At 41.2% G+C, this 14,497-nt stretch overlaps 1 protein-coding gene across 1 annotated transcript in view; it reads right to left on the reverse strand.

The window, feature by feature from the left end:
* LOC108799904 (protein diaphanous homolog 3-like) overlaps positions 1-14,497 on the reverse strand; it is a 177,135-nt gene that overhangs the window by 100,697 nt on the left and 61,941 nt on the right. The window contains exons 8-9 of the mRNA XM_018571841.1: positions 9,992-10,110; positions 9,819-9,883 (exon numbers count right to left, since the gene is read on the reverse strand). Of these exons, the coding sequence (XP_018427343.1) occupies positions 9,819-9,883; positions 9,992-10,110 (184 nt within the window). The remainder of the gene's footprint in view (positions 1-9,818; positions 9,884-9,991; positions 10,111-14,497) is intronic.

Consider the following 14,497-nt stretch of genomic DNA (forward strand, 5'->3'; position numbering starts at 1 on the left):
ACACACACAACACTACCAGCACAGCATCCAGAACTGCAAGCCCTGGGCATCCGGCAATACAATTTTAACACCCCTGCCTAGGCTCATGCCACCAGAGTGGCCTCTATGTACCCTCTGTGGCACATGTGCCGTAGGTTCGCCATCGCTGCCCTAAGGCAATTGGATGCTTCCTAGATCAACAGCCATATTTAATGTTTATAAATAAGGTGAGTGTTGCTTCTTTATTATAATTTGAAAGGAGCTGGGCAGTGGTTTTTCCTCTATTTTGTTAGTAACTGTCACTAAGCCCCAAGCTGGCACATCTCTCTCCCTAACCCTACAGTAACTAAAAAAGGAGCATGGATATCACTTGCCATCTGCTGGATGTCTCTACTGGAACATAAACCTGACACAAACTGTTAAAATTGTGGCAAGTCAAAACAAAAGTTAAAATAGCCTTTAACAATGCAATTGTGACACAAACCCTTTGAGGTTTTTAAGAGACAGAATAATCTTTTGGGTGGAGTTCAGCTGTTTGGAAATCTGTCACCAAAAGACAATACATTTCACATACAAGAGTTATCTGTATAAAGTACGGATGTCCCGATACCGGTACTAGCATCGGTATCAGGACCGATACAGGGCATTTTGACGCTCCTCTTCAGCTTAGCGGCGAGTCACTGCTGGTCCGGTGGGAGGAGCTCCAGGTGAGATCTTAATTTAGCAGGCCGGCACCTCTGGGTCAGCTAAATTAGAACCCCACTTGGAGCTTCTCCCACTGGACCAGTGCGGACTCGTCGCTGCTCTCCCGCAGTGAGTGAGGGCAAGGGGAGGAACTATTAGGCAGGGGATATATGTAAATATATGTAAATCGATGGTCTCCAGTCTATTAGCAGTCTGTACTCTATATGTCGTACATATAGATTACAGACTGCTAATAGACTGGAGACCATCGATTTACAATTCTCCTCTGCTAACATGAATGGATTAAATGATCCATATGTAGCCCTGTACTATGGATCATTTAACCCATTCAGGTTAGCAGAGGATAACTGTAAATCTATTGTTGCAGTGCACTCTATATGTACTATGTACTACATATAGAATGCACTGCAACAATAAATTTACAATTATCCAATGCTAACATGAATAGATTAAATTATGTGTAGTACATAATAATACATAACATGTAGTTGTACTATGGATCATTTAACCCATTCATGTTAGCAGTGCAGAATTGTAAATCTATTGCTGAAGTGCATTCTATATATAGTGCATAGTACATGTACAGATTCCCAATTCACTGCAGCAATAGATTTACAAGTATCCCCTGCTAACATGAATGGGTTAAATGACATTTCCTAGAGAAAATGTTTTAGCTCCTTACTCCTGACGCTAGGCAAAAAACCGGAGACTTGTCAGCAAGTGAGGGGTTGGGCCACCGGCAGGGGCCGCCCCTAGGCTCTCTTGTCTTTTGTTATGTGCCTAGCGTCCTACTCCTGCAAGTGGTGATATACCCTACCATTCAGGATCTACTATCTGTTGCCCTGTGTCCTTCAATGAACGGGAGAGAAAAGGTCTAATTTGTATGCAACACATTTCTACAAAATAACTGTGTTCATTTGTCAAACTGATGACACAAGACACATATGCTTCTCTCTATGACCATGACATTCTGAATCATGCAGACAGATTAAAAACATAAGAGATTAAGTCACATATTGTAAAAATAAATCTCCAATAATGAAGAGATTTCACTGTATTACTGTCTCATTGTTCAGAAAAGAAATATCCTGTGGAGTTTTTGAAATTCATGGGGATTGAAAGAATTAAAATGCCAAAGATTGAGAAATCCATAGTGTTTATTTCCTGTGAAAAAGGATAATGGTTATGACAGACAATGGTCCAAGTGACAGTTTCAAGAACCATGTTGTTACTTTTCAGTGCACTTGAAAGTTGAAATTGCCATTTTAATGTGTACTACATAATTCTTAGGAGTATGTCCAATTTAAAAAAAAACAAATTACATTAAGGAATATATGTACAGGCACTTTTTTAAAAATATATAATCAGGTCATTGCTTTAAAAGCACTATATTAATTTGCTATATTCCTACAGTAAAATACAAACAACACCTCAGTGTAGATGAATATATGTCTACCTACTGACCACAAATGTGTTGGAATATGTTGGTGTTGGCATATTCTTATGTGGCTGATTGTATTTCTGACTGATTGTATTTTGAGCTGTAGATGGCATAGTAGTACAATGTTCGTTTTCTATATGCATACTTATCTATGATGCACAGGATGTTTCCTGATCTATATGTTTCCTGCACAATACTGTATTCTGATGTAATGTTCCCCTAAGCAAGTAAAACTTAATTCAGCATTCCTCAAGATCTCAGTACTTCATCTAAATGCATTAAAAAAACAGGTTATGGGCCCAGACAAGCTACTGAAAGATGGCAAGTAGTTCAGATATGAAGTTTGCAATGACAAAGCTCAACAATACCAACTATCAGCTACGCAGCTATGGAAGTTCAAGCTTGAAATGTTGCTTAGCAAAGATGACTTGTGGCAAGTACTGAATACAGACAGACACACTAATGGACCCGCAGAGGAATGAGACAAGAACAACAGGCAAGCAAATACAATTAGAAGTTTGCTAGTGGAAGACAACCAGATCATACACATAAGAAAAGAGAATACAGCTAAAGGTATGTGAACTGCATTACAAAAACAGCATGAGCGTTCATACCTGAACAGTAAGCAACATCTGCTACGCAAGCTATATAAGATGAGGCTAGAAAAAGGCCAGGAAATGCGAGAACATGTGAATGCCATGCTGGAAATCGTAGAACAGCTATTTGCAAATGGAGAGGAATTTAAAGATAGCTATGTGGTGGGATTACTTCTATGCAGCCTTCCAGAATCATACAGTGCTCTTATTAACGTTCTAGAAACCAGATCCGAGCAGGAACTAACACTAGAATACACCAAAGGAAAATCAATCGATGAATATGACAGAAGGAAAGAACATCTACTCAATTAATTAAATGAGAAAGCCCTTAAGGTGCATGAAAGTGCAAAGCAAAATAAAGAAAGCAGAGAGTGTTTTCGCTGTAAAAAGACTGGTCACCTGAAAAAGGACTGTTCAATCAGGAAAACCGAGCAGCGAAAGCAAGAGGCACCTAGCAGAAAAACAGCTAAGACAGCTGCAAACGAAACTGCAGGAACATCGTGGAGGGCTACCTTTAAAGTAACTCAGAACAGTATACCATGTGGATGGTGTATTGACTCAACTGCAACGAGTCACATGACTAGTGATGAGACCTTCTTCATAGACCTTGATTTCAGTGCAAAGGACAAAGTTTTCCTAGCAAACGGGAAAAGTATTACTGCAGAAGGTAACAGTCAAGGATTCTTGAACTGCATCACACCATCAGGGGACAAGCAGAGTATCATTATGAAAAATGTACTGCATGTCCTAGACCTAGAAGGAAGCCTTCTATCAGTGAAAACCCTTGCTAATAATGATCTCACATTCAATTCTGAGGAGATAAATGTACAATCCAAAACAATAAGCAAATCCTTGCAAAAGAAAAACTAGATGAACACCTGTACAGATCCATCTCTTTAGATGAACAAATCAAAACAGCCACTCATAATCTACACAACAAATGTATCCACCTGTGGTACAGACGACTAGGGCAGAAGCCATAAGCGACATTATAAAGAGAGGCTTATCAGAAGATATAACCGTACAGCCCTGCCAAATGCTCATGACATGCAAATGCTGTATGAAAGCAAAGGCCACACTTACCCCACTTCAACAGGCCACTCAAAGAAAGACCACCCATACCATGGAGCACATATACAGTGAAATATACGGAACAATGAAAACTCCCACGGGAATAGATATCTACTGACTTTCATTGATGATTATTCCAGGTACGCAACAACTTATCTGATGAAGCACAAGAATGATCCATGTCCAGCAACACATTTCAATGGAAACAAGAAATTATATCCACAGACAATGGAGGGGAATACATGAGTAAGAAAGGGGAATCATATTTGAAGAAACAAGGTATAGTACACCAGACCACCACACAGACCACCACACAGTACAGTCCTGAACAAAATGGTGTAGCAGAACAGAAAAAAATGCACTGTTATAGAAATGGCCAGATGCATGCTGTCAGACACCAACCTACCTAAGAAGCACTAGGGAGAAGCAGTCATGACAGCAACATACCTACAGAACAGAGTATTATCAAAAGCCATTGAAAGAAGCCTATTTGAAATGTGGCATGGATAGAAGACTAGCCTAGGGCACATTGGAGTTTTTGGATGTAAAGCTTACGCCTATATTCCAAACGTGAAGCTATCCAATTTGGCGAACACAACCATTGAAGGTTTTCGGATGGTCTATAGTGAACCAAGTAAGGGATATAGAATCTTCCACCCAAAGACTGGCAAAGTGACAATAAGCTGCAACATTATTTAGATGAGAACCCATCACCAGAAACAATGATCCCGAGAAGTTGTGAATTGAATTTGCTCAGTGAACCAGCAAAGGAAGCTGAGCAAAGTGAAACTGCACAGGAGTCAGAACAAGAGGTGGGACTCACAATGGATAAGCCAAGTCCCATACTAAATTCTGCTAAACAACTTTAAATTAGAAGATCCACTTGGGCAACAAAGGGAACAACACCCTGCAAGTTGTCATATACTGCTAAAACACATAGCATAGGTGAACCAACATTGTGGGAAGAAATAGAGAAATTACCAAAAGGTGATGCCAATCAATGGAGAAAGGCAGCCGAAGAAGAAATAAAATCACAGCAATAGTGCAATGTTAGTTTTCTTTATGCATGCTCATCTATGATAAACACAAATTTTTCCTATCTATATGTGTCCTGCACAATGCTGTATTCTGATGTAATGTCCTCCTTAGCAAGTAAAACATAATTTAGCATTCCTCAAGATCTCAGTGCTTCATCTTAACATTTAGCCAACACAATGTGGGGGGCATTCTTCATCCTACTGACAACCAATGCAATTGAGCAATTTTCCTTCTACTAAACACCTACATGAGGGGGTCATTCTTCCTTCTACAGAACACCAATGTAAGGGGGGGCATTTTTCCTCCTACTGACCATACATATAAGAGAGTTTTCTTTCTCCTACTGACCACCAATGTAGGGGACATTTTTTTTCTCCTACTAACCACTAACATTAGGGGACATTTTTCCTCCCACTAATGACAAGGGACATTCTTCCTCCTACTGATCACCAAAACTTATGGTAGAAAGATATATATTTTAGCACAGAACCTATGCTATATCACTAAAATGCCCTTTTATTTTTCTCTTTCTCTTTGAAGAGGGGGCCCCATAAAAATGCCCCTATGATCCCCTCTGATTTGTAGTTATGCCCCTGAAATAAGATTTCCAAATAAATACAATACTGTGCAAAATGTTTAGGCAGGAGTGTAAAAATGCCATATAAGAATTCTTTCAGAAATAAAAGTGTTAGTTAATTTTTTTATCAATGAACAAAATTAGAAAGTAAATCAACAGAAGAGATATTCATATCAAATCAATATTTGGTGTGATAACTCTTTGCCCTCAAAACATTATCAATTATTATAGGTAGACTTGCACACAGTTTTTGAAGGAACTCGGCAGGTAGGTTGTTCCAAACATCTTGGGGAACTAACCATAGACCTTCTGTGGATGTAGGCTGCCTCAAATCCTTCTGTTTCTTCAAATAATCCCAGACAGACTTGATGATTTTGAGAGCAGGTGGTGGCCAAACCATTAATGCCAGGGCTCCTTATTCTTTGTTACGCCAAAGATAGTTCTTAATGATGCCAAATATAGTTCTTAATGGCATTGGCTGTATGTTTGGTGCCTTTGTTCTGCTACTGAATAAAGTATGGGGTCAATCAAATGTCTCCCTGATGGTATTTCATGATGGATAAGCACCTGCTTGTATTTCTCAGCATTGAGGACATCATTGATCCTGACCAAGTCTCCAACTCCATTTGCAGAAATGCAGCCCCAGACTTGCAAGGAACATCCACCATGTTTCACTGTTGCTGTAGACACTTATTATTGTACCGCTCCCCAGCCCTTTGGCGAATAACTGCCTCCTGCTACAGACAAATATTTCAAATTTTGACTCATCAGTCCAGAGCACCTGCTGCAATTTTTCTGCACTACAGTTCCTAATTTTTGCATGCACAGTTGAGTCGCTTAGCCTTGTTTCCAAGTTGGAGGTATGGCTTTTTAGCAGCAAGGCCGCAGGAAAATGGCAGCAGGTACCCTGGACAGATGAGTCAAAATTTGAAATAGCTGTAGCAGGAGGCAGTTTGTTTGCAGATACTTATTCATCATGCCATACCTTCAGAGAGGCGTGTGATTGGCCCCATTTCTTTTCTGCAGTGAAACACTATACAGTCCAACTGCAGGTGGATTTAAAGGAAAACTATGGGGTCAGTGTTTTTCCCCATAGTTCTCCTAAGGGTCATGGGAGGACATAAACTAGCTTCCTCCCGTGACCCAAAGCTTAGTATATCGCGAGCTAAGGCTCGCGGTATACTGAGACCGCCGCAACCGGGATGGATCCCGACATTACAGTCGAGATCCACCCAGCTGCGTGATTGACAGCTGGCTCTGCCTATCTAGAGGCAGAGGCAGCTGTACCTGCCCCCTCCCCCATCCATCCCGTCAGTCAGCGCTGGAGGATCGGAGCGGGGAGGGGGAGAATCCCTGCAGGGAGCCGTGAGTGACGTCACAGCTCTTTGCAGGGACATGATTGTGAAGTGAGTGAGCGACGGTATGTGTTCGCTCACTTCCCAATCTATTGAGCCAATATGTGACAGTTTAATTGTCACACGTTGGCTCGAACTATGAGGTTAAGTGAAAATCACTCACCTCATAGATCTCCTTTAATACAACAGCACAGTACTGTGCAGTGTCTCTGGCAGCTAGATTGGGGTACAGGTGGAGGATTGCAGCACAGGAAGGGGATCAAAGAACTGTGGACACCTACAGAGGGGCACTTGGAGGTATGGTGGTGCACATATGGAGATGTGCTGGTGGCACAGAATAACAGATGGAGATGTACATAGGCACATATGGAATCATGCTGAAGGCACATGGGGTACACTTGGAGCTAAAGAAGAGCACAGGGTTAAACCTGGAGATATGGAGGAGCACAGGGTTAAACTTGGAGATATGGAGGAGCACAGGTTTAAACCTGAAGATATGGAGGAGCACAGGGTTAAACCTGAAGATATGGAGGAGCACAGGGTTAAACCTGGAGATATGGAGGAGCACAGGGTTAAACCTGGAGATATGGAGGAGCACAGGGTTAAATCTGGAGATATGGAGGAGCACAGGGTTAAATTTGGAGATATGGAGGAGCACAGGGGTAAATTTGGAGATATGGAGGAGCACAGGGGTAAATTTGGAGATATGGAGGAGCACAGGGGTAAATTTGGAGATATGGAGGAGCACAGGGGTAAATTTGGAGATATGGAGGAGCACAGGGGTAAATTTGGAGATATGGAGGAGCACAGGGGTAAATTTGGAGATATGGAGGAGCACAGGGGTAAATTTGGAGATATGGAGGAGCACAGGGGTAAATTTGGAGATATGGAGGAGCACAGGGGTAAATTTGGAGATATGGAGGAGCACAGGGGTAAATTTGGAGATATGGAGGAGCACAGGGGTAAATTTGGAGATATGGAGGAGCACAGGGGTAAATTTGGAGATATGGAGGAGCACAGGGGTAAATTTGGAGATATGGAGGAGCACAGGGGTAAATTTGGAGATATGGAGGAGCACAGGGGTAAATTTGGAGATATGGAGGAGCACAGGGGTAAATTTGGAGATATGGAGGAGCACAGGGGTAAATTTGGAGATATGGAGGAGCACAGGGGTAAATTTGGAGATATGGAGGAGCACAGGGGTAAATTTGGAGATATGGAGGAGCACAGGGGTAAATTTGGAGATATGGAGGAGCACAGGGGTAAATTTGGAGATATGGAGGAGCACAGGGGTAAATTTGGAGATATGGAGGAGCACAGGGGTAAATTTGGAGATATGGAGGAGCACAGGGGTAAATTTGGAGATATGGAGGAGCACAGGGGTAAATTTGGAGATATGGAGGAGCACAGGGGTAAATTTGGAGATATGGAGGAGCACAGGGGTAAATTTGGAGATATGGAGGAGCACAGGGGTAAATTTGGAGATATGGAGGAGCACAGGGGTAAATTTGGAGATATGGAGGAGCACAGGGGTAAATTTGGAGATATGGAGGAGCACAGGGGTAAATTTGGAGATATGGAGGAGCACAGGGGTAAATTTGGAGATATGGAGGAGCACAGGGGTAAATTTGGAGATATGGAGGAGCACAGGGGTAAATTTGGAGATATGGAGGAGCACAGGGGTAAATTTGGAGATATGGAGGAGCACAGGGGTAAATTTGGAGATATGGAGGAGCACAGGGGTAAATTTGGAGATATGGAGGAGCACAGGGGTAAATTTGGAGATATGGAGGAGCACAGGGGTAAATTTGGAGATATGGAGGAGCACAGGGGTAAATTTGGAGATATGGAGGAGCACAGGGGTAAATTTGGAGATATGGAGGAGCACAGGGGTAAATTTGGAGATATGGAGGAGCACAGGGGTAAATTTGGAGATATGGAGGAGCACAGGGGTAAATTTGGAGATATGGAGGAGCACAGGGTTAAACTTGGAGATATGGAGGAGCACAGGGTTAAACTTGGAGAACACAGGGGTACCCTTGGAGCAGTATAAATATCCATTTCAAAGCTTTAAATATAGTGCATTGTGTCACTTATGTAATTTTTGAAAGAGGCCTGGAACCTAACTACCTCACTTCCCACTGACTCGCATTATATACAGGTTTCTATTTACTTTGGTATCCATTTGCAACCATACTTTCTGTAACCGAACCCTGGCGTAAATCAAGAGTTACATATATACAGTATTTAAATATACACATCCAGAAAAATTAAGAAAATCTCCTTGGGGTGAACTAATGTTAGACATAAAGTTAGGGCAATATTTAGACATGCTGATGTACCAAAAAGGGCTATTTAACCCCTTAGTGACCAGTGCATCCATAGTCCGTCACTGGCACCAGGCCCGTATAAACAGACTCCAGGCGGCAAAAGACGCTGGGACTCTGTTTACAATTGTAAAGCAGACTGTCGGCTTCTCTGGTGCTGGGGGGGTTGAGCTGAGAGATCATCGGCGAACCTCCGAGAAAAAAAAAGTGCCCCTACAAAGCGCTGACAAAACTGCACACCCATGCACGCAATAAAGGAACTCACAGACCTAAGAGGGTGGAGATAAGGCACACAAACCCAGACCGAAGGGGCAATCAGGTTGAATGATATTTGTTGTTGCAGTGGGCAGAAGCAGCTTAAGTAGAGTAGATTGCCACATTGAGTTCTCTTGACACAGCCTGTGCACTATTAGCATCCTACTCGCAAACTGAAGTGAGTCTTCAGATAGTGTTACGATTTAACTGATGTGGCTCCGGCCTGAAATAAGGTCAGCAAGGGGAGAGTGTCTTGGATCCAGCGGGGATCGTGGTTCAGGTGATTATATCTCTGTTATTTTATCTCCCTAGGCAAAATGAGCACTTAACCTTTGCAGGGCGCGGGTAGCCCTGCAAGTGGTAAGATTTTATTTGCCTGTGGTTTTTCTTTAAATATATTTTACATACATAAACAGTGTTTTGTTTTTTGTTTTTTTACTCCATAGTATATATAGAAACAAATATAGTACACACTTTTTTTTTCATTTCCAAATATGTTTCTTCAAATTCTTCAGTCTTCGCTCTATCAATACAAACATCTGCAAAACAACAGTAGATAGAAAAGAACATTATCTACAGGCAACATAAACTACAAAAGCAGCATCAGCAGTCAAATTCCTGTATTCTAGTAGAATAATAGGACTTACCTAGCAAGTCGCTGAAGTCAATATCCAATCTTTTCCTGTAAGTGAAATCAGGGTCCACACCACTTCGATGTAAAACCATTTGGGACACACACTCTTCGATTATCTTAAAATATTGTGGTCTGTAGAAAGGATACATGAAATAAAATACATAACAGACCTCCTAAAAAAACAAGTGCTATTCAAAGGTTGAAAACAAATTGTGTTCAATAAATAGGAACAAATGAAATGACTGAGAATAGGTCCACCCTTTTTATTATTCATGAAAACTATATCTTCTGTTACCTGCCATTAATCACCCAACACTTATTGCCTGCAGATTAGACAATAACACAGTAAGGCTGACTTATGGAAAGTGATGGAAGGAAAATTAGAAAAAAAAAAATGTAGATCCCTAGCCCAGAGCAAACTATTAGTATTTTAGTAACTGAACGTTAAATAAGGAATCTATTGGCTATGGGCAAAGGGCAACTTTTGTTCCGAGTGTCAACTCCACCATTTTCTTTCAGTTAGAATGTGATTCAGGTTGAAGGTGGAAGTATATGGGCAAGGCAGTTGCAGAGGAAAGTAACAAATAAGGGATTCCAACTGTATACTATACATTCCACAAACTTCCCCACATATTGTTGTGGGCACTGAAGTGACATGACAAATGGTACCGATTCAAAAAATAGTTTGTGCATTCAAAAATGTTACTTAGGGAAACAGCAACACTAGATTAAAGTCAAATAGACCACTGGAGCAACTGGGCAAGGTTGGCTGTGTTCACTTAAGCTTTCAGGAATGACTGGAGTATGTATTTATTGTCTTGCATTTATGGGTACATCCAACTTTCTTTAGAATGTGGGGGTTTTTTTGTTTTGTTCTTTCATTAATATTTTTTGCATGGAAGAACACAGTCCTAAAACATGAGTACAAACACTACCAGAATACAGATGCATAAAAGCCATATAACAGGGAAAAAAAACCTTACAATGCTATATGCATGAGTGCTAAACATTGTATGGTTCCTGGGACACTTAAGGTGCCCACACACCTTGCGATAATCGTATGATAATCACGGGAAATCCGTACGATTATCGCAAGGTGTGTGGAAGGCGTGCGACCTCTGCTACTGTAAGGTCGCACAACTTTTATCTTAGGAACATGTTGGAAAACCCGCCTAGAAACGTCCGATTGTCGGCGGGTGTGTGGCATGTTCGTAACATAAATGCTGCACGGGCCGGTATGTGCAAGCACACACTGCCCGTTCAACATTACGGCCATCGGAAGCCCGCCCGTCAGCGGGGCGAGCTTGCGATCATCGCAAGTACGATCTGCCTGTCCAAGATAGGCAGATCGTACGTTTTTTTTTTATTACCTTACAACCATCGCAAGACAAACGTCTTGCGATGGTTGTAAGGTGTGTGCCCAGCATTAGAATCTGGTGTGTCATGATGCTGCACATTAACATGCCAGTTTATTACTTGTTACACAATAACTGCATACAAAAACAAATAATGTAAATGTGGGGATTAAAAGTAGTGTCTCAAAAAATAAATACTCCTTTTTAATCATATAAATATCAGATTCATATCATAGATCACGTATGTATACTGCACAGTCAAAACCAAACCTTAATAATTAAAAAAAAAAAAAAATTCAAAGATAAATTGTAAACCCACAAGGGACATGCTCGAAATATAATTCCTAGAAAAAAATTAGATACTCCGAACAGCAGCATTATAAAGAATTACATTATTTTAAATGCCATTCTGTTTATTTTATTTGTAAATTCTTTATTTAGAAAAACAAAGTTGCATAAGTGGTGTTGTATACAGAAGGACAAGTGCACAAAATAAGGTCAGCTGTTTTCTCTTGTTAACAATACACTGAGTGGCCAGATTATTATGACCACCCCCATCAGTACTTCGTTGGGCCAACTTTTGCCTTCAATACTGCGGCGATTCTTCTTGGCATTGACTCCACGAGATGTTGAAAGGTGATGCGAGGAATCTGACACCATGCCTAATGAATAGCACTGTCCAGTTCTGTGAGATTATATGGTTGTGGAACCAGCTGCCTGATGGCTCTTTCAACTTCGTCACACAAATGCTTGAGATCTGGTGATGGGGGGGCAACCTAAGCAAGGTATATTTATCCCTCATGTTCTTGAAACCACTCCTGCACAATACGAGCACCATAGCATGGCACAATGTCTTGTTGGAAGAAGCCATCTCCATTGGGATACGCCATCAACATGATAGGATTAACTTGCTCAGCAACAATACTTTGGTATGTTGTGCTGTTCAGACGTTGTTCCACACGAATTAAAGGGCCCAAATCATGCCAGGAAAACATGCCCCAAACCATAACACTGCCCCCACCACCAAGGGTTGTACTCATGCATGTGGGGTGCATGCTTTCATGCTGTTCCCGCCAAATTCTCACTCTGCCATCTGCATGATGCAAATGGAAACGCGATTCATCAGACCACATGACTTTTTTTCCAATGCTCGACTGTCCAATCTTTGTGTTCCTTTGCGAATTGGAGACATTTTATCTTGTTAGCTGCAGACAGCAAAGGTGTTCGAACAGGCCTTCGGCTTCCATATTCAATATGATGCAGTGTACGGCGAACAGTGCGTTCAGAGATCATTTGAGAGGATCCCTGATTAAAATCTGCAGTAATTTCATGCACTGTTGCCTTGTACCAGTCTTGCCACTCTCCGTTCTGCCCTAACATTGACTAGTCGCTGACGGCCACAATGCTCACGTTCAGACCCAGATTTTCGGCTGGCAGTCCAGTCTTTAAACACTTTAACAACAGCTGCTCTTAAACATTTAACGATTTCTGCTGTTTTGCTGATACTCGTTCCATGGCTCCGAGTGCCAACAATCATCCCACGTTCAAAGGCTGTTAAATCGCATTGTTTACCCATATCTTCAGAAAAAATCACTTCTACTGTCGTGGTAAACAACCCGCTTCCCTATTTATAATGGTCTGGCCCTGTGGCAACTTCAGTGCGAAATTATAGCTAATTTGCCTACAAACGTCAGGTGGTCATAATAATCTGGCCACTCAGTGTATATGAATGCTACAAGTAGGTGTCCATTAATTCCTGTAAATCTTTTTCTAAAACATCAGAAATATAAATATTTCTCCATTGTATAACTGGCTAATAGGTCACAAATATGTCTAACAACACACTTTTGTTGATACAGACAATGCCTAATCAGTGTATTAATGTAAGCTTTCCACTAAGCTTATTAACTGTTTTCGTGATAGGAATACAGTTTTCTTTATTTCACAATCTGAGCATTTATTTTAGCATTTTGTACTCAAACATGCATTATTACAGCTAAACTAATTATGCAAAAACAGGAGTAATGAAATACAAATATGGAAGCATGTGGAATTCCATGTGTGGGTTATTAGCAATATCACTAAAACAGGAAGAGCCCACATCATGAAAACAAATATTTGTAATAAGAGGATTAAAAAAATGCATGGTCTTGACATAACCAATGAACTCCCAATGAAATGGCCAGGAACAGAAAATAAACCATTAGGGAGTAGGATGGTTTTACTACTAGCAGTTATTTACATAAACACAATCCAAATAATTCCCCATAATGGTTGTTCTTGTGTCAGGTTTTATTAGAGTCACGTTCCCATAATGTAAGAAATATCTCCAAATTAACTTGCAGTGGGAAGGCCCAATGGATTGATTGCATTACAAATCAAACACGCAACTAAAACTTTGTGTACTTTGTAGCCAGTGTTACTGATGTTATAAAAATGCCTGAATAGTTGTAAAATAGAAACAATGTATTCAGTGAAATAGAAACAATCCATACAGAAATATCTTCCTGTAGCATTTCTTATTGAAAACTTCATAAACTAGAGATAGTGGAGTGAGGTTAAAAGAGTGTAATGTATAAACAATACAGGGCTCATTCCCAATATTTTTTTTAAGTTCATAACTACTGAGGGAACACCATGCGTATAGCCATTGGAACCTGCTGCTAATTTGACAGCTGGGGTCCTGGTCCTGCATGAGAGCTATTAGTCGCAGCTATTTCAGAGCTCAACTGTAAGCCTGCTTTCACCCTTGTGCATTACGTAAATGCACACCAAAAGTGCACGGATTTGTGCACGTCTGGTGCGCATTCCCGGAAACACGGTAACAGGCTTGCATGACCATACATTTCTAATGGCACCCCAAACACGGCCAGGAAGATGCATGTTTTTGCTCCGCACTTGTGCACATGAAAATGCACACAAACGCAAAACATGTGTTGCAAGATCTGCTACATTAGTTTTTTTCGACATTTGTTGCATGTTTAGGTGTAAATCAATAGGAACATGCGGCAAACGCTGTGCACGTTGTGAATGTGACATGTGTTCACGGAACGTGCGGGTGTGAATGTGGCCTAAAGTCTTGTGCTATGTGAGTGCTTGTTAATATGTTAAAGAAGAAAAAACTGCGGCGGCGGAGGTACGGGGGGGGGGGGGGGCGAGCCTGC

The sequence above is a fragment of the Nanorana parkeri genome, unplaced genomic scaffold (assembly GCF_000935625.1).
Source record: "Nanorana parkeri isolate BGI_ZX_2015 unplaced genomic scaffold, ASM93562v1 scaffold1853, whole genome shotgun sequence".
Classification (NCBI taxonomy): domain Eukaryota; kingdom Metazoa; phylum Chordata; class Amphibia; order Anura; family Dicroglossidae; genus Nanorana; species Nanorana parkeri.